Consider the following 22,362-nt stretch of genomic DNA (forward strand, 5'->3'; position numbering starts at 1 on the left):
AACCCAATTCTCAGCAAGAAACTTATCAAACGCTCAGGTGAATTATAAGTGACCTAAACGTCCATTAACTGCACAAATTTAGAACAAATATGCAAATAGTTGAGTCGAACAAATTATGCTAAAACAAACATGGAACTTGATATATTATTGAAAAAGAACCAAAGATTACCCTGAAAGAGAAAGCAACATCTCCATGATAAACATCATCATCTCATTGTCTCCAAATCAGCAGGACATTTAAATACAGTGAAGGATAAAAGGATGAACCAAAAGAAGAGAAAAATAAATTAATGCTCGAACCCTCATTGTCAAGATGATGAGAACCAACATGAAATGAGCCTCATCTTCCGCCTTGACACTCACAAGGCCAATCGAACAATCCTTCATCCTGTTCTCGGAACCATTGAAATCTCGTTGAAAATATGAAATTATCATGAAAGTAAACAGAATTACAAGAATGTTAATCGATGAAAACTTTTTCTCTGAAACCTGAACATGAACCATCTTATACAATGTATAGGTTTCCATGATGATAAAATATTATCATGATTTCCTTTCATGCTAAAAATAATTACCATGAGCCTGAGTAACTCTAATAATGTATTTTAATCGTGTTCAGAGTTTTTGTTTCTCTCTCTCTCTCTCCCTCTGTTTATATCTCTCTCTGAGTGAGACTTTATCACGGCTAATCCATTATGAAATTAGAACGGAAAAAACAATATGATGAAATTGTTAACCATTAATATTATTAATCTTTGACCTTCTAATCCTAGATAAACGTTGATTGTTAATATTAATTCATTATTGTTCAAATGATTACGACGATTAATTCATTTACAACATTTGAAATCTGATCAATTTTTACTCGTCTTTCTGTTTTCAAGGTTAATATTAAAGGTTCAGATTAATAGTTGATTGTTAATCACTTGATGATTATCGTTAATTGTTGATCTTTCATTGGAAAATCGATTAATGTTTCTTATTGTTTCTTTTTATCGTAAATTGATTATCAATTAACCAAATTGCTATTTAATTGTGATTACATTTCAATCTGATATCAAGTTATCCCTTTAAGTTCAAGTGCTCTTAACAGGGAATCGAGTTAATGTCCAGTTTAACCTTGAATTGAGTTAATTCAATTGTTCGACTTGATTCTGATTGTTATTGATTCCATTTGATTGTTAAATCAAGTTATTAATGAAGCTGTTTTGTGACAATTTAGGTTAACGCGTTTTTTTTTTGATTGATTAACGAAACTCAATTAATTTGATTTGTTGTTAGAACTTCAAGTTTTTTTTTGTCATGTTTATAGTTTCTCATAATTTTGAGCAATTTGTTAATTTGATTTGCGAAAAAAAAATCGACACAACAAAAAAGGTAAGTCAACATTACAGTTTGAATGTAAATAATAATTGATTAGTTGATTGTTTGGAAGTAAAATTATCAAGGATGTAACTTTAAGGTAAAATCAATAATTTACAAAGTGAGGGTTATAATGTTTGTGAATTTTTGTGAGTTAATTGTTGTACTTGATTGTTTGATTAACAATTAAAAGGGTTTTCAATGAAAGTAGAAAATTTTTTCCAACAATTATGTCAAAAGTTAATTGAGTTAATATAAAATAACTGCAAAAGTTGTGGATTATTAAGATAATGGTTTAAGGTAAATTGCTTGGAATTGTAATCATTAATTGTAATTAATAATAAAACATCATGTTTTGAGTGTTTACTTGTGTCGATCGGTTAAGAACAGGGCACCGATGGTAAATTTAAATTGTAATTGAAGAAAATAACAATTAAATGATCTGATTTTGATGGAGAGTTTGGCAATTGGTTAATTAACAAGATGAAATCTTTGTAATTATTTGATTTGGCTCTTGGTGTTGATTAGTTAATCACGATTATTATAGGAATAGCTGAAGGTGTTTGGCAATTGTAAAGGTCAATGGAGAGATCATTAAATTGTAACAATTTGATTGCTGGAACGTAAGTAGTTAAGAAAGTCAATATTCTATTATCGGTTTAGAATTATATCAATAGATTCCAATTTCCTTGATTATAATTTCTTGATTGGCCACATCCTCAGTAGGAAGAGTGATTAATAAATTGTAGAATCAATTAAATTGAATTTTAAAGAAAATTGTATCGATAATAACAATCAGTGAACAGATTAATTGGCGATAAACGAAAACAACTGCTGTTAATTCACTTTGAGTTTCAGTTAATTCCACTTGATTGTAAATTAGATAATCCTCTTAATCTGAAGAATTGAGTTAATTTAACATGAGAGCCGTTATATTTTTCTGTAATATCGTATTCCTAACGTCATTAAAAACATATTTTATATTTTCTGTGTCAATTGCTGTGGTGAAATGATGATAAATTGGCTTTTCATGTCCAATCGTTTATTTTTGAACATGGTTAACATATGATTCTGGATACTTTCACTTGAAAACGGATCTCCATCGAAATCAGGGAAATAATCTTTGTAGGTTTTCAGATTTATTGAAGATTGGCTTTTATTTTGACTGGAATGATGATTTTGGTGGAATTGGTGTTTTGAGTCTTTCAATGAGCTTTTGTTACTTGAATTGTTTTCATTGGCATTGATCGCTGCTTGAAGAGAATTCAATTTTTGTTTGAGTAAATCGGTTTTGTTGAGAAATAGGATAATAGAAACATCCCAAAAGGCCTTGTGATTAACGATGGTACCAAAAATCATCAGTGATTCTATGATTCTATTAGTCTGTCGATCCTCTAAAAGTACCTGATCATATTCACTTGATGATATCAGGAAAAGAATTGAGGTAACAGAATCAAAACATTGGAACCATTTCTGTCTCTGTGACCGTTGACCACCAACATCAACAAATCTAAAGGGCACATCGTTAATTGTTACTCGGTATTCAGCGATTCCTTTGGTGGATCTACGACAATGAAGGATATCCAAGGTTGATGGAAGGTAATCAGGTTTAGATAATTTCGGTAGGCAATCAAAAAAATATCTCACTGAATCGCTCAACTGATACTCGGATCGTCTTGAAAATGCCGTTTTAATGGCTGGTTCGGACCAAAGTTTCTCGATCAATGGAGCATTTGAACAAAAATTTTGAGGATCAAGAGAAAAGCTATCGTCCATGAAGAAAACAGATTCAGCTAAAGATTGACTGATCTCTGATGTCCAGGGGATAAGCAGCTTAATTCGGGCATCAAGTAGCACTTTCATTCCTTTGATAACATTAGAGAAGATGATTGACCGATATTCCTCCAATTGATTACGATCAAATTCAAATCCATGAATAATTTTCATCTGCTTTAAGAAAGTTGATTTACCACTTTCACCAGCACCAAGAAGTAACAATTTAACTTCACGTCTCATGATTGCCTTTTCCTTGGCTAATTGCTTATCAATCTCTCTACTCCTTTGATTTACCTCAGCATCTTCTGAGCTTTTTTTTGAACGGCAACAATCAAGGCTCCACTTAACAGGCATTATCAACAATCAAATGATTATACCAATCAATGAATCAATTAATGACATCATAAAAGTCATCATTAAGGTAAGAACATAATTATAGATTAGAAAGAAAAAGAATCTATTATGAGAAAAGAAAAAAATGAAAATTTAGAATCATTGAGAGAAATTAAGCTAAACGTAAACATTGAGAATCCGGGTTGGGTTTTCATTAGAATCTATTCAATACATTACCTTTTCTCTCGGATTTAAAATAGAAAACAACTTGGCCATTGGTGATCAGAGCATATAAATTAAATTAAATTAAAATTAAATGGCGATTAGTTAACAAAGACAATCACCATCTCCATTAATGATTAGCGTATCAATAGACCAGCAAATTTGTTCAATGTAACAAAGTGAAGGCAAAAAAAGACTCGGTGGTGGATTCAAATGTTGAGTTTTGATGTTTTCCAAATTGTGAACATTAAGAACTAAATTATTAACAATTTACAATTAAAAGAAGTGACAGAAGCTCTTGATAACAATTAACTCCAAAGTGGCTCAGCTGTTATGAGAAATGAAAGGAAGAGAAAAAAAGAAAAAAGGGGAAAAAGAGGGAAAAGAAGAAGGAAAAGAGGGAGAAATGAAATCGAGTGACAATTGTGACGAAACAATTTGAATATTTCGAAAGGTATTCAAAGTGTTGTTCAGTTATCATGGAAATCAATTAATCACATTTAGAATAGATTCTTATTGTTAACAAACAAAACTCATTGGCGATGGTTTTTCACTTGTCCAAAGCAGAGACTTGAGCAGTTGCTACTTTCATCTCCTTGTTAATCATAAATCTAATCACTTTGATTGATTGTAACTTAAATCAATCCAATACTTAGCATCTTCATATCGTTCAGCTTAATCACAATTTAAGTATTTATTGGAAATTGTTAACTTTTTCTGATCGATATTCAACTTGAAATGTGTCAACACTCAGTTTGGTTTAACTGCTCTGAAGTTTTCATGATTACATCCAATGAATACATTTCAAGTCCACGAGTCTCAATTGATTATATTTCTTTCTAATTACAATAATTAACCGAAGTCGAAAAGTATTAAACATTAATCACTCGACTCTTTCATGACAAATTGGCTGATATTTACTTTTAATTCACAAAAAAAAATGAGTAGGAGTGTTAATCGTATCAATTGAATAAAATTAATTGTTCTCATGGAGCTAATTGTCCAACGCATGTCATTTAAATTGTTAAACAAGTTCAAGATCAATAAAATCTCAACAATCAACTGATCAATGTCTCTATGTGCTAATCTTGTTTTAATACTTATTCATCAATGTAAGTTAATCAAGATCAACAGTTAATCAATCCAATTAGTTTAAGACACGTATGTTTTAAACCAATTCAAGCAATTAAACTTGATTACCAAATGAAATGCATCAGCAAAATTAATTAGCTCTTAGACTGATAGATTAACAATTAGATAATATAATGAGTTTCGTTTGAATGAAAAAAAGGTTAATTGTGATTAAATTTGAAATCATCTAATATATTGAGGAGATCATATTAGTTTTGATGAAGTATTAATAAGATTATATTGTTTGTCCAATCAGCTATTGAAAGACAAGGAAAAAAAATTCACAATTTAAACTATGAAACAATTAAAATAAATTTGTGATCGTAATGTGGTGATGATTAAGTGATAATTTGGTTTTCATCCTAAACAATTAGTTATTCATTAAGGCACACATTTGATTGTTGTCCTGATGGAAAGCAAATGATTTGGCAGGAATATAATAATTACGACGATGTATTCTGGCGTTAACTTTGTCCGAATCGACCTGTTCGTATTTCCTAGTATTGTGTCTGTGTATTTGATAAAGAAATGTAAGCATTAATTGTGTCAATTAGATGCTGATTAGTAACAATTTACCTGAATATCAGTTCTGGTTGATGCATTTGGAGACAATGTTTAAAAGGTAACTTGTAAAACTCAGCATCAGTAACAAGATCCATCGCCGATGAGCCTCCGAAAGCAAATTTCTGTGAAATCATTGTAGTTAAATCGCTGGTTAAAATTGATTGTGAGCCTTGGACAAGAAGTGAGCCTTTAGCTTTTACCAAGGAATGTGAATTACGATTCCATATAGATATTTGAATTTCTCCTGTTAATTCAAGGGACAGAACTCCTCTCATTTGTTGCTCCAAAGTGAATCCGTTGATTAACCGAAGTCCATTTTGATAATCAGACACCAATAAATTACCATCGAAAGCAGTAGTTGGCTCACTGGCCGTTCCTGACCAAACGTGGCCCATTAATTCACCTTTTCCGGTGAAAAAGGTGTAGGGTCTCAGCTGAACACCGAGAATCTTAAGAGCCATACCCGCCGATGTTGATTCTTCTTCGTCGGTTGAACTATCGTCACCAGCGAGTGAGCCCAAACCTCGAGCAATCAATCCAACAGTTAGAATGTGTTGAGGTTTACTTGTATTACTTTCAAGCTCAAAGGTGAACCCACTTTCTTTTAAAAGTCGAGCTTTATTCAGTAGTTCCATGGTGATTCCATAGGAAGCGTTCATTGTTCCAGTTCCACCCATGACCCGATGAAAAGAAGCACTTGAACCATTGAAGCGATGAGAGTGAAGTGCCCAATTATCAGCCGATCGGCGACTTCTTAATGCCTTGGTCCACATTAAAGTTGTCATCTCAAAATTGTCAAAATTTTCCACTTCTTTCAGAATGAAATTGACTAGGGCATCATCCTTAATATAATTCGTGGCTATTTCAGTGGCAATTATCCGACCAGTTGACTCGTGATTCTCATTCCAAATAATATGAGCGATTAATGTTCGAAGTTTCGTCAGTGAATCGCTGTCACTGAGACGCTTTCGAATACAAGTAGACAAATCATGCGATGACTTTGACGAATCAATAGTTACGTTAACTGTACATTTATCTTTAAGATAATCAAGACAATCTTTTAACGATTTGAGAGCAGAAACTGATTCTCGTTTGGCCTTCGTGTTGGTGGCATATTCACTCAGAACTTTGAAAGATAATTGTAAATTTCCTGTGTTCCCAAAAGCATGTAACAAAGAGACCCGACAATCAGTATCTTCACAATTACTTAATTCTGTTGTCATCAGCTTAATTATATCACGATTATTATTATCTAAATAAGAGTTAATTTGAAGTGTGTTATATGCTCTTAAAGCCGTTCCAAGGGTCATAATTGTTGACCATTTGAGTTTGGGTGATTTCCAATTTGCAAGATGAATGATTTCCTAAAAGATCAAAATACAATTAGGTAAGTTGAGATTCTCTTCATAAAATGATAATTAACTCACTTTAAGATTACTAATGATAAATTGTAGACTAGATAATGAATTATCACTAGATGATTGAGCGGCAGTGAGACATGAAACCGAAAGCGAGGACAAGAATCGTTCACAAACATCTAGATCTTCATTTTGAGATAAATCGAGAAACTCGAGTGAAGCTCCAATCGATTGGTCAGTTCGAGCTCCGGCCATGATGTCCAAAAGAGATGATAAAATGTCTCGTTTGTTTTGTCTCTCTTTCAACAATCTAACGATATCGAGTTTACTTGTCCCTGGTCCACCCGATCTCACCCGATCCATCAGTTTAAGGTAAGCGATTGCCGCTGGAATCGAGGCCATTTCCTCGTTGGTCATATGCTCTTCGTACTCTTTTTCCAATGATGCAAGAGATTTACAATTGTGACAAGTTTGATGTTCTCGTTGAAATAATAGTTGATCTTCAACATAACCATCACCAAGTGAATCAATAACACTGTTGATATTTGGAGATGTGGACAGTTTTGATTTTGCTTGTTTCTCTTCATGGTCTAGTTTCAAATTGAATCTAATTAGAGACAAGAGAAAAATCAATCGAAATTAAATTTGAACAATTAATTTTGCAGTTAGTAGAATGACAAACCTTGAATGTAATTTGGAGTAAGCGGTATTGTAAAGGCGAGAAGTTAATGAGACATTTTGCCAACCGGACAATTCAGTGACCAAAGTATGATCTCGACCCAAATTAGTTAATATTGTCCATTCATCGACAATCAGTGGAGTCATAATTGGTTCAATTGTATTGTGTTTAGACGAGTAACTTAGCTCAATATCTTGTCCCTTTTTTGCCAACGTAACATTGTCATTCTGGATGCAAGACACAAAGATACAAAAAAAAAGATGAATGAAAAATAACGATCAGTAAATTGGTCCACAATTGTAATGAATCAATAGTCTAGAATTAAATTGTAAACCTACAATATTTGATTTTTTGGTTCGTAGTAAGAAAACAATTGCTTTCTTTATGTTAATAGTTGTAATTGATTCCTGGTTATGGCGGTAAAAAGATTTAACAATCTGATTATCATTTGAATCAACAATATGAGCAATTAATGGATAAGATTGATAATTAGTTGATCCATATCCTGGCCCTCGAACGGGTTTACCATCATGGTCAAGGTAATGTCCAGTTGATCCAGGAGAGAAATCAACTTTAATCACATAATTACTTTTATCTTGCCAAATATTTTCAACCACAAATGACCCCTTGTAACCAAAGGACACTGGCTCTTTGCCGGTGTGGTCATCGTTGTTTAGTAATAACGTTGTCCAGTAATCATAAGAGTATTTGACATTTAATTGTAATCCATGGCAAAGAACCATTGATGGAGCTGGATGACATTTAATTAGACAACTCAAATTGAGCAACAGGATTTTGAGTATCATGACTATTATGTGATTCATTTTGATTTAGATTTGATTGCGATTAATTGGACTGTTTAAATTGTTTGGTGTTAATTTAATATTGTAGAAAATTATTTTTATATTGTCACAAATCGTTCTTTCCTTTGTTGGGATAAAAACTAATAATTGGCATCAATTGACTTCGGAGAGGAAAAATTAAGATGATTGGTGATTTCGTGATGATTGCTTGTCGATTTCAATGGCAACTTTGATAATCCTTTCATAGGTGATTAAGAAAAAAGTATAAATTAATTAATTAACACAAACAGTTAAGAAAAACCTTAAACTTGGTGGTTTTATTTGATACAAAAAGGATTAGCTGATCTGATCAAGTCGTTGAAACTTTTAACTCACTTTGATACAATTAGATGAATTTAATTGAATTGCACTGAATTGATGTATTGGCACAGGTGAGAATTGGCAATGATTCATTTAAAACATGTGAATAAATAAAAAAAAATACAAAAATGAAAGAATAATTTAAAAAAATGTTGAAACAATTAAAGAAATTGAAATCACCAAGTATCCATAACTTGAGGTACTAACATTTGAGAGGTTAACCAACAAGAAGTGAAAAAGATGATGAGGAAGAAGAAGTAAGAAAAAATGATGGAGAAGATGATGAGAAAGAGAGAGAAAGTAATAAGCCTAAGGTGTAGAGAGAGAGAGAGAGAGAGACTGGGATGACAAGGTACGTAGCAAAGTCGTTCAACAAGAGTGAAGATGCAAAAAACTGATGATCAGGTAAATGGATGAAGAGGTTTAAAGGTGGGGAGAGAATGAAAGTGAAAAAGTAGTTGAGAGAAGATGAGAAGAAGCAGAAAAAGGTAAGAAAGAGAGAAGATGAAGGAAAGCCAAAGATAAGTTACAATGAAGAGAAAATAAAAAAGATTACCTTTCATGTTATTGTTGAGATTATGTTGTCAATGGAATTGAGTTGTTCAAGTCGTTGGAATCTTTTTCAAGGTTGATTGAATTGACCCAATAATTGTCACTTGAAATGAAATCAATTGCGAACATGATGATTTACTTTGGATTTAAGATTCGGACATTGACCTTCTAGCAAAAAGAAAGTGACCTGTTCACTTTGGAGATAATTTCATCTTCTCTCTTTCTCTTCAAAGTTCAAAGACATTTTTTCTTCATCTTCTTCTTATCAAGTGAAGAGAATTTATTTTCTAAACTAAATCAACATCAATTATCTTGATTTCCTCTTCTTTCAAATCTCTCAATGGTTTTTACTTAGAGAGAGAGAGAGAGAGAGAGAGAGAGAGATTATCATCTTTGATTTAATATTATAACTAATAAAATCTAAATTCGATTGACAATAACAATCATTCATTCATCGATATTTTCCTTCACCATCATAAAATTATATTTCGCAATTGATTAACTTATTAACCACAATTCTTCATTTTCTAATTTCTCTATGAAAGTTCTGTAATACGAATCCCAATCGTTAGATGGCAGTTTTGCTATCGGAAATTTTCATTTGAAAATAATGATCAATGATTCAAGATCACCAGAGCTTCTGAACATTTTGAGGTTTTTCCTCCTTTCTTATCATCACAAGGAATCAAATACTCTTGGCTTAAATTAACTAATGGAATAAATAATTTATTTCCTCTTTAAATCACAATAGTTGGTAATTTAATAACTCATTTAACAAACAAGGAAAAACTTAGTTAAATCAATTGAGGGACTAAATTGTCAATCTCTCAATTTTCAAACTATTGGTGAGCTTGTATTTAGAAAAGGCTTAAGTCAATTTGATTTGATAAACGAAATTGTTACATTGATCGTTTTTGCGTCTTCGCTGTAAATTCAGTTTTGTGCTACTTTCAATTGTGATAGGAAATTGATCGTTGTGACATTATGGTCTTCACGATTCTAAGTCCATTCATCCCATGGGACCCAAAGTTCTGGACTGAATGGCATGAAAAGAATTGGATCCTCTCGGTTACAGCTGTCATAATTTACGTTATGTCTGTGCGAATCGGCGCTAGTCACATGGCCAAATGTTCACCTTTCGACCTGAAAAGCCTTTGGCTCTTTGGAACGCTGGTTTAGCTCTCTTTTCAATCCTTGGAACTTGGGTAACTGGATCGGAGATGATAGAAGTTTTATCGACCAAAGGTTTCTACGATTCCGTTTGTAACAATAGTTATATTTCCAATAATTGGGTTTATTTCTGGTTCTGGTTGTGGACTTGGTCCAAACTTGCAGAATTTGGTGACACTGCTTTCCTTGTACTTCGCAAAAAACCATTAACTTTTCTTCATGTTTATCATCATTCGTTGACGGCATTTGTGGCCTTTTATTTTTGGCACGCTGGTTTACCAATAAATCGTTGGTGCATCACAATGAACTTTTTTGTCCACAGTTTAATGTATACTTACTTTTCACTTACTGCCTATGGAGTTAAAATACCGAAACCTTTTGCCATCATAATAACATTGACCCAGATAATTCAGATGATTATTGGTTGTGTTACAAGTTCCTATGTAATCTATACCATGGTTATGAGGATTCAGTGCGTCAGCTCAACTCCTCATAACATTGGTTGTTTTTTAACTTATGTTTCGTATGCGATACTTTTTATTCATATGTTTCAATCTAAATATTTAAGAAAAAGCAAAAAAACTAAGCCAAACTCTGAGAAAATTGAGTAAATCCCATGTAACTTTATCTCTGGTGAAATGGAAATGTCTTGATAATTGGAATAAATGTAAAATATTCGGATTGTAAGGTTAAGGTGATTCGAATTGAATTATAATATTTAACTTTCAGCAACTTTATTCAAATCAAAAAGTAACTGAATTCATAATCATTCATTTGACAATTTTAATTTAATTGTAAAAGTTTCCAAATGTCAGTGTTATATCAATCAAACTGAATCAGAAATCATTGGAACTGTCGAGCCATGATTTTGATCCTGATCGAATCACATGAATTAAATTGGTTTATGTTTTTAAATTCAAAGATTTTATTTATTTCAATATTTCAACTCCATCTTTTTGTTATGATTTGTGTTGATTTCTCCATTTAAATTAATCATTTTTGTCATTGGATGGATTAGATTGATGAATTGTTTTTGTCTTGTTTTTTAAGTTAATCCAAATTTCGAGGATAATTGATCATAATTGATGATTTGATTATTTGAGTAGATTAATAAGCTGAACCAATCGACATTGAATCGGCTCCTCGAGCTCGATTATCTGTCAGATTGTCCTGATCATCGAGTGATCCCCAATTTCTTACATTTGAATGAACTCGATTTGACTCTGGGTCCAAGGAACTGTGTTTAATCCCATAGAGAAAATAAATAATAAAACCAAAGGTCATCCAAACAATTAAACGAAGCCAAGTTAAGGGTTGAAGGTTTGTCATTAGGGTCGCATTGAAGACGATTGAAAGGGTTGGCACGAAGGAACGAAGGGCACTTTATAACGAAGAGATGAAGTGTTCTGCTCATGGAGAGCGATTATAGCAAATGAAAGAGCCAAAATTATGGCCAATAAAGCGATAACTCCAATCCAAATTTTATTGTGTTCGGAAGCCTAACAGTCGAGAATAAGAAGAAAAATTATTACAGAATTTGCAAAACTCTGGTGTTAACATTTTCGTAGGTCCAAGTCGATTTACGAATTGAGATTATCGATTTCAACAGTCTTCCAAACTTCATAAGATCCCAAGGTATTATAATAACTTAGTTGAACAAGAATTTTGAAATCAATTCATAGAAAATAATCTGATTTCAATCAAATAAGATGAACTTTTTTTTCTATCACCTTGTCACCAATTTTATCACTCGAGAGATTATTTTTGATATAATGATATTTCATTTGAAACATTCAAAACAAATCTAAATTCAGCTTTGTTGAATGAGATTTTTCCCCAGGCTAATTTAATCTAATTTATCTACTTGCGTATTAATATTTTTTCAGTAAGCAATAAGATGAATATTATGAGAAAAATTGAAAATATCTAATCTAAAATAACAGAAATAAATTTCATGTTGCGAAAATTAATTTCGCCATTATGATTACTGTTGTTCATAAGCCATGGAAACCAAGTTTACATGTAAACCGATATTTCCCTGAACATTGAATCTTCATTAATGTAAAATGTTCAAGATTAGTTTTTTTTCTTTGTTCTTTTACCATGAAAATTTAATGTAATAACAAACAAGTTGGATGAAAATGTCAGAGTAAAAAAGGATGAAGATGATGAGAAGTGAGTTTTCTCCAGGGATGAATTGATCTAAGATCGATTTTTTCTCTCTTCCTTTTCATCTCTTTATATTGTGTCGATTACAAGGAAAAGGTTACAGAAAGAATAAAGAAATTCAATGGAAAATAAAAGAAGATGATTAGTATGAACTGGTTGATTTTCATTAGAATTTAGAATGATAATCAAAGAGAAAAGAAAATGATGTAATATTTAATCTAATAAATGATTAGAATAGAAAAGCAATTGATTGATTTACGTTGAGCAATTCAATCGAATGAAACTTCACTAGTGATCCAATGGAATAAGATTCTGTTACTTAATCAATTCCATCCAATGAAACTTAACCATGTTTACTTTTATTATTTGAATTTGTTTGTCTGTAAATTTGCTTATTGCTAATAGAAAGTTAATTTAATTGATTGCTCACCTTTATCAGGAGTGGACCAAGAGCACAAAGAAGAAATATAACCTTGACCATTATGAATACACAAATAGTGGGCATCGATCGAGGAGCATATCGAAGTAGTCGAAGTCGTGAAAAATATCCTCGAATAATTTGAAGTAAACCAGAGGAGATTGTTGAACTACTAATGGAATCACCTCTTTTCGAGAAGATGGATGATGACAAAAAGGTATCATCATTGATTGATCGACGAGGAGATTCAGTGGACAATTCATTGAGCTCTTGTTGATCGTCGAGATCACAGGTTAATTGTTGATGAATTGGTTCCATTGGCTGATATCTATCATGAAAGGAATGAAATTCCGTTAATCTTATCCGATCATTAATAGAGAATAGAACTTTTTTTTTGTTCATTATTGAAGGAAAATCCTTTCATATTATCAATTATCGTTAATATCCAGAGGGAGAAAAGACAAAGAAATTGTAACATTGAAGTTATAAAGTATTAATGACGATCATCAATCATCTTGATCATTACATAAACTTTGATAAGTTATAACTTAAAAAATCATTAATTATAATCATAAAAAGTCAATAATCTAATTAATTGTCAGAATCTTCATTATCAAGTTCACAACTGATTTAAATTATCATTAGGTAACTTGATGTGATTCAATTAACTTATCACTTTTTAAACTTAATTCAAATTAAATTAAGATAAATGAACCATTAATAATCTTAATCCTTTCCTTATATTAAGATATTAAATTTGCGTATCAAGTATTAATTGTTTAAGTAATTATATGTGCATTCATTAAAGTAGTTTACACTTAATTAATCTTCCATCAAAAATTTGATCATTTTAACTTGTAATTACCTGACAATTATCACCGATGCACTGACCACAAGATAAGCCAGTAAAGTGCCAATGGACATCATTTCGACCAATGTGTTTATGTCCAAAAAGAGAGCTAAAAGTCCACCGATTGATGCAAAGAAATACATTGCATACAAAGGTATTTGTGTCTTTTCATTGACCTTTGACATCCATGAAAACAATAGTCCATCATCGGCCATCGAGTAAACGATTCGTGTGAGCGCATACATGGTCCCCATGAGAACGGTGACCATACCACAAGAAGCACCGATAATGACCAGCGTTTTGGCCCAACCAGCACCGACTCTACCAAGAGCATCAGGTAAACCAGATTCATCATTAATCTCAGAAAAGGGAACCATTAATGTGAGAACAGCTGAAACTCCAACATATGCTATTGTAGCAAAAGCCATTGAGATCATGGTTGCGATTGGAATTGATCGTTGGGGATCTTTAGCTTCTTCACCTGAAGTGGCGATCGAATCGAAACCGATGAAAGCATAAAAACACGAAGCTGAAGCGGCGAAAACACCTTTCCATCCGAAAGGCATAAAACCCGCATCAGGGATCGACCAATTTGTACTATCAGCGAAATAACTTCCAACCACGATTATGATCAAAATGATTATTATATTGATCAACGAGAAGAGGTTGTTGATATAAGAAGTGGCTCTCACACCGCAAGTAAGAAAAACAACAAACACAGTGACGATTGCGCTCGCAAACAGATCAATATGTTGGGAGATCAAATTCAAACCAATGGTACCAGAGATAAAGGATAGTGTATATTCACGAATCACTCCACCGAGGAGGGAATCAATATATGCAGAACAAGCTCTATGGAGGAAAAGAAATCACAAAATTGATTGAAAATAGCGAATCGAGTAAATCGAAAGTGGTTGAAAATTGTTCTTACCGACTCACAACTGCAACACCGATCAAATTTTCCATGACCATATTCCAGCCCACTGTAAATGCCCAGAACTCACCAAGGACTAGATAAGTGTAAGAATAAGCTGAACCGGCCCTTGGGAAACGAACACTGAATTCAGCATAACATAAAGCCGCAAGAAGAGAGGCAAATCCAGAGATAATATAAGCGACAACAATAGCTGGTCCAACGACCTTTTTAGCTATTGGAGCAGTTAGTACATAGACACCAGAACCAACCATATGACCGATGCCCAGAAGGGTTATATCAAAAGTAGATAGACATCGATTCAATTGAGTCTCCAGCATATCTGATGACCCACTGACTTGTTTGGTTCGACGAAGTTTGGACCAAGTTTCTTTAAACCAAATTTTAGAGCTCATCGTGATTCCAGTTAATCCACTTGCGTCCATGATTAGGACAAAAATATTCGAGCTTTTAATTGAGATGTAATATCGGACTTCGTTGATTTTTTTACCTCATCACTAGATCACTAGTATCCTATTAATTTGTTGATTCTCACTGAATAATCACAATTCATGAAATGTTATTCAAATAATATAATCACTGATTATCATGTAAATTAATTAAAAATGATGCTGATCAAATCTAAATCACTCATTGAAAATTGATAACATCCATACGGCACAATGGATGTAAATAAGTTATTGGGTTAATTATGATGTAATCAGATTATAAGATTAATTAACCAACAATACCGTTGATTTGATCACAATCATCACAACAATAATCACTGAAATGGTAGATTAATTTGTCTTTATTTCATCGGGTTCCAGAACTAATTATATTTTCACGTTAATACTTCACTTGATTGTCTAGTTGATTTCGAGTTGCTGTTGCTCCTCTGATTGTGATCATGTTGTTGATTTTTTCATCATTATATTGTTACAACAATAATAGTCATGTGTGTACACAGGCAGAAGAAAATGAGACCAACCACTATGGAAACCAATTCATTTGGAGTTTTTTTCCTTGTTATTCAGCCACTATCACTATCATCATCTTCATCTTCATCCAGTACACGCTCATGCACTAGTTTCAGCAATATCATGTCCTTAAATCGTCATGCTCAGTGTATTTAATACCAGGGAAAATGCTGATAAACTAATGGATATAAACTGAGTAAGAAAAACTGAACTAAAATGTAGCCTGGTTAACATTAGATATTGAATGATTTGGTTTATGGAAAAATGAAAATTCTTGATAAAATGAATTAGAAATAAGGTGAGTATAGTCATCAGAATAATCTCTTCTTTCTTTCTCCATGAATTCCAATATTTTACCAGGATTATTATCATGAGTTGAACAAGAAAATATTTTCTCTTTTCATTCAATTTATTCTGTTGAGCATCATTCACAAGATATTAGAGTCTTTAGTTGATAAAATATTCCATGGAAACAATGTTAAGAAGTTCAAATATTCCAATCATTTTATTATTCAGATTCTTTTAGTTCTGCAGATTAATTGTGAAAATATCTTGTGAAATTAACGATTTATTGTTGTAATTTCTTCATAATTAAAAGTCTAATTTGATTATTGCTGTTCATTAGCGAGAATCGTTTCACATTGTTCAAATTTTTCTCAATGAAATTCTGGTTCTGAACTCATTATTCAGAGATTATCTGTTGAATCTACTGATAAGTTATCGTAATTTTTTAATATCATCCAGTTATTATTAATTTTATTTTCCAAAGCTCCAAGTAAGAGATGAATCAGATTCAAATTGTCATGTGTAGATATTCAATCAATCAGTTATACTAAAATTCTGATGAATATGAAATCTACTGTCATTAAATAATAGATATTGATCAATCTGATTGTATTTGTGTTGCATTTAGTTTAATCAGATAATTGCTCATGCGTTTGTTTTATATTCAGCATCACAATAGCACTCAACTCATTTGATTCCCTGAGGCAAAATTTATCATTCATCAACTCTTATAACTTGATTGTAACATTTCACTTTTATATTTTTATTATCTCAATTTTGCCTCATGGGAATCATGACTGTTCACCAAATAGTTGGTCAAGTATCTCTTCAATTTTTTATATACCAGAATGACCAGTCCATTAAGAATAATTTCAGATCGAAATCTCAGTTCGATTCATTATAGCTTAATCTTTTTAACAATCGAAGTCATCGAACTAATCAGTTAACTAACTTCTCTAATGTAATCGAAAATGTCTCAATCTTTTGTCTTTCACATGATTTGGATCAAATTTGATTTCTTAGGCAATTAGAATATAAATTTTTTCATTTACCATGTAAGTCTAATTGAACTTTAGTATTAAACTCAACACTCTGAATCTGTTGACTTTCATCATGATATTTGCATGAGAAAATTAATAAAAAAATACAGAAAGTTAATTGAATGATTATCTGATAATCTATTGACACAATGAGCCCTTCGATTGACTTGCGACTAAATTGCTAGTGGTTTCCAAACGAAATTTAAATCACTTGAATATCAGAAAAAGTTACAAAATTTAAATTGGGTGATTTTGATTGAACTAATTTAAAAGTTACGATTTAAAGGTTACATTTTTATCAATAAAATACTTTGTTTAACATTCGTATGAATGGTTACATGGCTCAAAAGGTGAATCTTTTTACGAGATCATTATACATGTTAGACTTTTTCTCTTCAGATTTCATTTGAATACTATCATGTTGATTCATTAATTAACTGGTTTAGAAATTGGGTCAAAGGTTAAATATAAATTTTATCATATGATTGTTGTTTTAAAGATTCCAGACAAGCTAAGCGATGGCTAAGCGAAGGCTAATTTGAACACATGTAGACTGGAAGAAGCATTTTGATAAATGCATTGGGTTGATGAATCGTTGGTTCGTTGCATTCAGTAAATTGTATAATTAACTATCAATCTTCATCATTAAGAAGAGCGAATCGATTAGTTGTTCGTAGGAGCGATGATCGTCTTTCTCCATCTTCCGTCTCTTCACTAGAATCTTCATCACTGGTTCCTTTTTCATCTCCACCTTCAGATCCTTTCTGATTAACATCACCACTCGTTTCACATTGAATAAACCGGATTCTACTAACGTCGGCATCTTTAACGAAATTTTCACGATTTTTAAAATAATTGGGTGGATAGAAGGTCAGGCACAAGGTTCGACCGTCTAAGGTTAATCTTAACAAGTGATTAGCAGCTCGATAGACATCAGGTCGACCGGTTTTAGCGGTTTGATAGCCTCGAAGTACAGCCCAAGATTCACAGATATCGAAGGCTGTCCAGTGTTGACCAGACGATTCGGGGTCAATTTTCTTCAATCTCAATATCATCGGGATATTGATTCTCGCAGCTAAAAACTGAATGACTGAATAAGGTTCACGCAATTGTGATACTGGAAAACACCCCATCAGCACTTGCATTTGTTTCGGTGCTCGACTTGGAAAAACCAGACCAGGACAATCACACAGTTTAACATTATCGGTAAGATAAATGGTCTGAAAGTGTTTAGTGTGTCCTGGAGTTCGTGAGACACTGACCACCTTTTTGCCCATAATTGCATTCATCAGGGAGCTTTTACCGACATTTGGATGTCCAACCATTCCTATTGCAAGTTGAACAGAAAGATAATATTAAACAACCATTTTAACGGTGCAAGGACAGACTACATACCGATGGTTAGTACTCCAGATTCATATTTTTTCCATTCATAGTAACGATAATCTGAATGATCGACATTGACATTTGTTGCGATTTGAAAAGCACTCAACTCTTCCTCGACTGCTTCATCGTCAGAATCCAGTTCTGAGTTTCGTCTCTCTTCACTTAGAAGCTCATCATCAATTTTGTTTGACCAACTTGCCAGGTCAACTTTATCACCAACAATATCTTGTAAAACTTTAAGTAATCTTCTTGACCCTTCAGCGGCCATTTTGAATTTACCATATCGACGACCTTTATGTTTACCCCGTTCTTTCACCTTCATTCCAGCATAAGACGCGAACGGAATAACATGAAGTTTTGGAAATTTGACTTGAAAATAATGTAACCAAGCGAGAACCAAAGGAGCTTCAACCAGATCGACCTTGTTAAGAACCAGAATCATCTCTTTGTTCAGCTCATGAACCACATAATTGTACAGAGAAGGTGGAAAATGATAAGTTGGATGTTTTATGTCAGCAATGGTTAGAACGACATCCGACATCTCGATTACTCGCCACAATTGTCTCCATGTTTCCAAATTCATTTCGAAATAACTCAACTTGGAAAGGGAACCAAATTGAGTTTCCAGTTTTTCCAAATATTTGCGAAAATATTCAAATTCAATTGTGTCCAACTCTTCTTTGGTCAGGTTGTAGTCTCGAACTGGCCTTTTGGGAAAGGCCAAATCATCGGATAAGAAAATTTCTTGTTCTTCAATCTCAAGCTCGTCGGGAGAGGCCATTTTGATGGGTAACCTTGATTGAGACTTTCTCTCTTCTATTTCCGCATCAGTTTCACGATAAAAGGTAAGAGCATATCGATTTGCATTAATAGATGGATTACTTTTCTTCTGGTAATTGATTCTCATGATCCCCTCAGAATTTAATTGTCCAGCTTCAACTTGACAATTCTCATCTCCACCTTGATTAGCAAAAGTCTCATCATCACTGTCGCTTGAATCAGATTTACGTCTTTTCCTTTCCCTTTTAGCCTTTAATTGTTGCTTCTTTTGTTTGGCACTAAAGGGCTTCTTCCGTCCTACTTGAGGCATGATGTCATCAATGAGATGGTCAACAAAATGGCCGCAAATTCAGGTTCTTTTATATACTCTCTATGAATAAAATATTTTCCAAATAGAGAATCAAATAACCGGTCCACAAATGAAAGGAAGCAAATTGATTCAATACAATCACAAAGGCCTAAAATATACAAGTCAAAATCACAGAAATATTATTCCAATATACTAATGAAACGTCGATTCAATTAATCTACTTACCAACGAAAGACTAAATCACTCATTTAATTAATATGATGAATAAAAATTAAATTCAATGAATGAAGGAGGAGGAAAAAGTAAACACATGCAAAGATAAACAAAGATCAAGTCTTAACCATAAAGGGATTGATTTGAAGAGATTTTGTTGCAATCAATTGATTGGAATAAATTGGAAACAGATTAATTGTAAAATCTTTTAATAAGATTAATAAATGACTGTCACGTTAAAGAAAATATTTTAATTAAATCAATCAAGAAGCAGAAGAAAATAAAACAAAAATGTAAACAGAAATGTCAACACAAAGGGACAGTAGTGACGCTTCATGTTCACAATGTGAATCAAATGAAATTCAAAGTTTTTTTGATAATTTGATCTGAGAAACAATTTGTTGATTAATTTAATCATTAGAAGATCGTTGTGAAAATTAACGCTAATCAATAAGATTTTAATGACTTTAAACAGACATTTGAATCTTTTTTTTGCGGTAACCCGAGAGAAAAGTTAATGCTAAGAGTTAAGATTAATTTATTAGTATTAGATTTGATTGAATGATCAAAAGTTAATGTTGATAATTAGAAATTAATTAGTAATAATAGTAGAAATAATGAAATTTCAATCTGTTCGTATTCTTAAATATCTTGTGATATTTAGGTGTATCTCTTGTTAATTATCACAATAATTACACCAGATAAACCATTTTACTTATTGATTGTGTTTAATTGTTTTAATTGATAAAATAGATGATTACAAAAGGATTGAGTGGTGTGAACATTTAATCACCGATTCAACGTACAGGGTGCTAAGGAAGATACTCAATTGAATATTTTGTTGTTCTTATCTGATTACAAAAGAGATTGTTTTCCCTCTGTGTGTTTATTGATCAACACTCTGTACAATTAACCGAATTTAATTACTCTCCACCAGTTCTTTGCATCGATCGCTACGATTTGATTGATCTTTGTTTGTTTAGTATTCGAGTGACACCAAAACAGTTTGGGTTACAATAAGTTCGCTCATTGTAAATTGTTCGAAACGAAACTAATTGAAAGTACCATGGATCGAATCACAAGTTTATATTCACGATTAACGAAAACTCATTTCATAGGAATTGGAGTAACTCTTTTATTAGCAACTGCGATTTGTGTCGGAGTTTTAGTGACTCGTCGTAGTGGTTCATCTTCAACACTTTCGCCGTCATTTCAACACTTTAAAGGTGAGTTGACAATTTTTTGATTTTCGATTCGATTAAGTGTAACTCGATAATTTTACAGAAAAATTGGCGAAAATCGATCATGCGGTTCAATGGGTAAAATATAACAGCGAAAATGTAACTTTGACCAATGCTTTTGACGGCGGCAGCGATGAAGATTCGTCTTTGATCTACGCTTGTAGAGCTCATCATAAGAGCTCTATCACTACTGTAAGTGAAGTTATACCGGGCACTTATTATCCAAAGACACAGAAGTGCAAATTCACTTATGGAGGAAAAGCTTTAGAAAAAGATGAATTTGAATTATTAACAACCAAAGATTCGAGTGCGTTGATTTGGTTGAAAAATTCAAACGGTGAAGTTTATAATGGTGCAATTACTGCGGGTCTAACTACTACTCATGATGAGCTAACTGTCGCGCGCGTTGAGATCTACGGTTTTTACTATTCGATTGGAAAAATTCACGATGTATATAAATTAGCATACGTACCAGACGGAAAGACCGAATATCCTAGTCACGATTATGATGTTTTGTGTCTTAAGGATTTCGCTCTTTGAAAATCTTATTCAATAAAATTTAAATTATCTGTTTACTTATTTAGATTTTGATACTTAATAACTATTGTAACAAATATCTAAGTTTCATTAGTTGTCAAACTTTTCTGGTTCAATATTTTACGATTAAAAGATGAGACTTTACTCACTCTTTACCAAAGTTGATGCTCTTAGTCAAGGGCGTTAATTAGCACGAAGTAATCTAATTGTTTGAAACTTTTCCAATTTGTTTTTCCCATTTACATGTTGACTATTTTTATTATTGTTTAGATAATCGCAAGGGTAGATTACTTTTAATTGATCAGAATTTATCTGATTTCGCCACCGGTTTTAGGTCCTAATGTCCCAAAACGGTTAATGATCGTAATATCAAATTAGAATAACATGTCTTTATTGAAAACCAGAAAAACTAATTAATAGACCAATTTAAACGATAAGAAGATCTTTGTGAAAATTAGCGCTTATCAATAACATTTAATGATCTTGATCAGACAATCGTTAAGATTAATTTATCAATACAGCCCATTCGCTCAGTTTAGGAATCTTCTTTTGGGTCTAATTCTCTTGAGAGTTGAGATAAATTTATGAAATTTGTATATTTATTTTCGGTAATATGGCCTATTCATATGCCAAATATAAAATTCTCAGCACTAAAGGCCATTTGATTATTAAATTTCAATGGACTCTATTAATGAATTAACCTTAACGATTGTTTGATAAAAAGTTGATGTTTAAAAATTAGAAATTAATTAGTAATAATCGTGCGAAATAATGAAATTTAAATCTATTCAGGTTCTTAAGATTCATAAATATCTTGTGATGTTCTAGTGTATCTCTCGTTAATTATCACAATAATTGCACCAGATAAATCATTTTACTTATTGATTGTGTTTAATTGTTTTAATTGATAAAAAGATGATTACAAAAGGA

The 22,362-nt window shown here is 32.3% G+C and overlaps 6 protein-coding genes across 8 annotated transcripts; 2 read left to right on the forward strand and 4 right to left on the reverse strand.

Moving 5' to 3' along the window:
• Positions 1 to 1,265: 1,265 nt before the first annotated feature.
• LOC128396555 (guanine nucleotide-binding protein subunit alpha-13-like) lies at positions 1,266 to 4,448 on the reverse strand. The gene is given in 3 exon segments (XM_053357155.1): positions 1,266 to 2,394; positions 2,397 to 3,595; positions 3,709 to 4,448. Coding segments are annotated over 2 exon segments (1,218 nt in total). The 5' UTR covers positions 3,493 to 3,595; positions 3,709 to 4,448; the 3' UTR covers positions 1,266 to 2,272.
• Positions 4,449 to 4,995: 547 nt separating this feature from the next.
• Positions 4,996 to 8,899, reverse strand: LOC128396554 (microsomal triglyceride transfer protein large subunit-like). Of its 3 annotated transcripts, XM_053357154.1 has the most exons (7): positions 8,796 to 8,899; positions 8,604 to 8,637; positions 7,764 to 8,466; positions 7,429 to 7,652; positions 6,816 to 7,353; positions 5,401 to 6,752; positions 4,996 to 5,333 (listed from the first exon to the last, which is right to left on the reverse strand). In XM_053357154.1, the coding sequence occupies exons 3-7, from the start codon at positions 8,247 to 8,249 to the stop codon at positions 5,195 to 5,197; spliced, it is 2,739 nt and encodes a 912-aa protein (XP_053213129.1). In that variant the 5' UTR covers positions 8,250 to 8,466; positions 8,604 to 8,637; positions 8,796 to 8,899; the 3' UTR covers positions 4,996 to 5,194. The 3 variants fall into 3 exon arrangements, with proteins under 3 accessions (XP_053213129.1, XP_053213127.1, XP_053213128.1); XM_053357152.1 differs by having other exon boundaries at positions 8,604 to 8,861; XM_053357153.1 differs by having other exon boundaries at positions 7,764 to 8,861.
• Positions 8,900 to 9,816: 917 nt separating this feature from the next.
• On the forward strand, positions 9,817 to 10,997 carry LOC128396413 (elongation of very long chain fatty acids protein 6-like). Its single transcript, XM_053356990.1, has one exon. The coding sequence runs from the start codon at positions 10,268 to 10,270 to the stop codon at positions 10,919 to 10,921; it is 654 nt and encodes a 217-aa protein (XP_053212965.1). The 5' UTR covers positions 9,817 to 10,267; the 3' UTR covers positions 10,922 to 10,997.
• An 82-nt stretch (positions 10,998 to 11,079) lies between these two features.
• On the reverse strand, positions 11,080 to 15,849 carry LOC128396411 (cationic amino acid transporter 4-like). Its single transcript, XM_053356988.1, is given in 5 exon segments — positions 11,080 to 11,677; positions 11,680 to 11,809; positions 12,910 to 13,225; positions 13,763 to 14,599; positions 14,679 to 15,849. Coding segments are annotated over 5 exon segments (1,971 nt in total). The 5' UTR covers positions 15,107 to 15,849; the 3' UTR covers positions 11,080 to 11,417.
• Positions 15,850 to 17,238: 1,389 nt separating this feature from the next.
• LOC128396412 (guanine nucleotide-binding protein-like 1) lies at positions 17,239 to 19,934 on the reverse strand. Its single transcript, XM_053356989.1, has 3 exons — positions 19,667 to 19,934; positions 18,361 to 19,589; positions 17,239 to 18,292 (listed from the first exon to the last, which is right to left on the reverse strand). Exons 2-3 carry the CDS (start codon positions 19,439 to 19,441, stop codon positions 17,598 to 17,600), a joined length of 1,776 nt encoding a protein of 591 aa, XP_053212964.1. The 5' UTR covers positions 19,442 to 19,589; positions 19,667 to 19,934; the 3' UTR covers positions 17,239 to 17,597.
• Positions 19,935 to 20,470: 536 nt separating this feature from the next.
• LOC128396450 (uncharacterized) lies at positions 20,471 to 21,638 on the forward strand. Its single transcript, XM_053357039.1, has 2 exons — positions 20,471 to 20,880; positions 20,939 to 21,638. Exons 1-2 carry the CDS (start codon positions 20,721 to 20,723, stop codon positions 21,433 to 21,435), a joined length of 657 nt encoding a protein of 218 aa, XP_053213014.1. The 5' UTR covers positions 20,471 to 20,720; the 3' UTR covers positions 21,436 to 21,638.
• Positions 21,639 to 22,362: the final 724 nt, after the last annotated feature.

The sequence above is a fragment of the Panonychus citri genome, unplaced genomic scaffold, assembly GCF_014898815.1.
Source record: "Panonychus citri isolate SS breed McGregor unplaced genomic scaffold, ASM1489881v1 Contig00144, whole genome shotgun sequence".
Taxonomy (NCBI): domain Eukaryota; kingdom Metazoa; phylum Arthropoda; class Arachnida; order Trombidiformes; family Tetranychidae; genus Panonychus; species Panonychus citri.

Bases quoted from the DNA above. Each gene is read 5' to 3' on its own strand.
- LOC128396412 (XM_053356989.1), bottom strand. From the start codon at position 19,441: ATGCCTCAAGTAGGACGGAAGAAGCCCTTTAGTGCCAAACAAAAGAAG. The intron at 18,293-18,360 runs GTATGTAGTCTG...AACTTGCAATAG, and splicing joins ATCTGGAGTACTAACCATCG to GAATGGTTGGACATCCAAAT.
- LOC128396554 (XM_053357154.1), bottom strand. From the start codon at position 8,249: ATGAATCACATAATAGTCATGATACTCAAAATCCTGTTGCTCAATTTG. The intron at 6,753-6,815 runs GTGAGTTAATTA...TTGATCTTTTAG, and splicing joins TTATCATTAGTAATCTTAAA to GAAATCATTCATCTTGCAAA. The intron at 5,334-5,400 runs GTAAATTGTTAC...TCAAATACACAG, and splicing joins CAACCAGAACTGATATTCAG to ACACAATACTAGGAAATACG.
- LOC128396413 (XM_053356990.1), top strand. From the start codon at position 10,268: ATGTTCACCTTTCGACCTGAAAAGCCTTTGGCTCTTTGGAACGCTGGT.
- LOC128396450 (XM_053357039.1), top strand. From the start codon at position 20,721: ATGGATCGAATCACAAGTTTATATTCACGATTAACGAAAACTCATTTC. The intron at 20,881-20,938 runs GTGAGTTGACAA...ATAATTTTACAG, and splicing joins GTCATTTCAACACTTTAAAG to AAAAATTGGCGAAAATCGAT.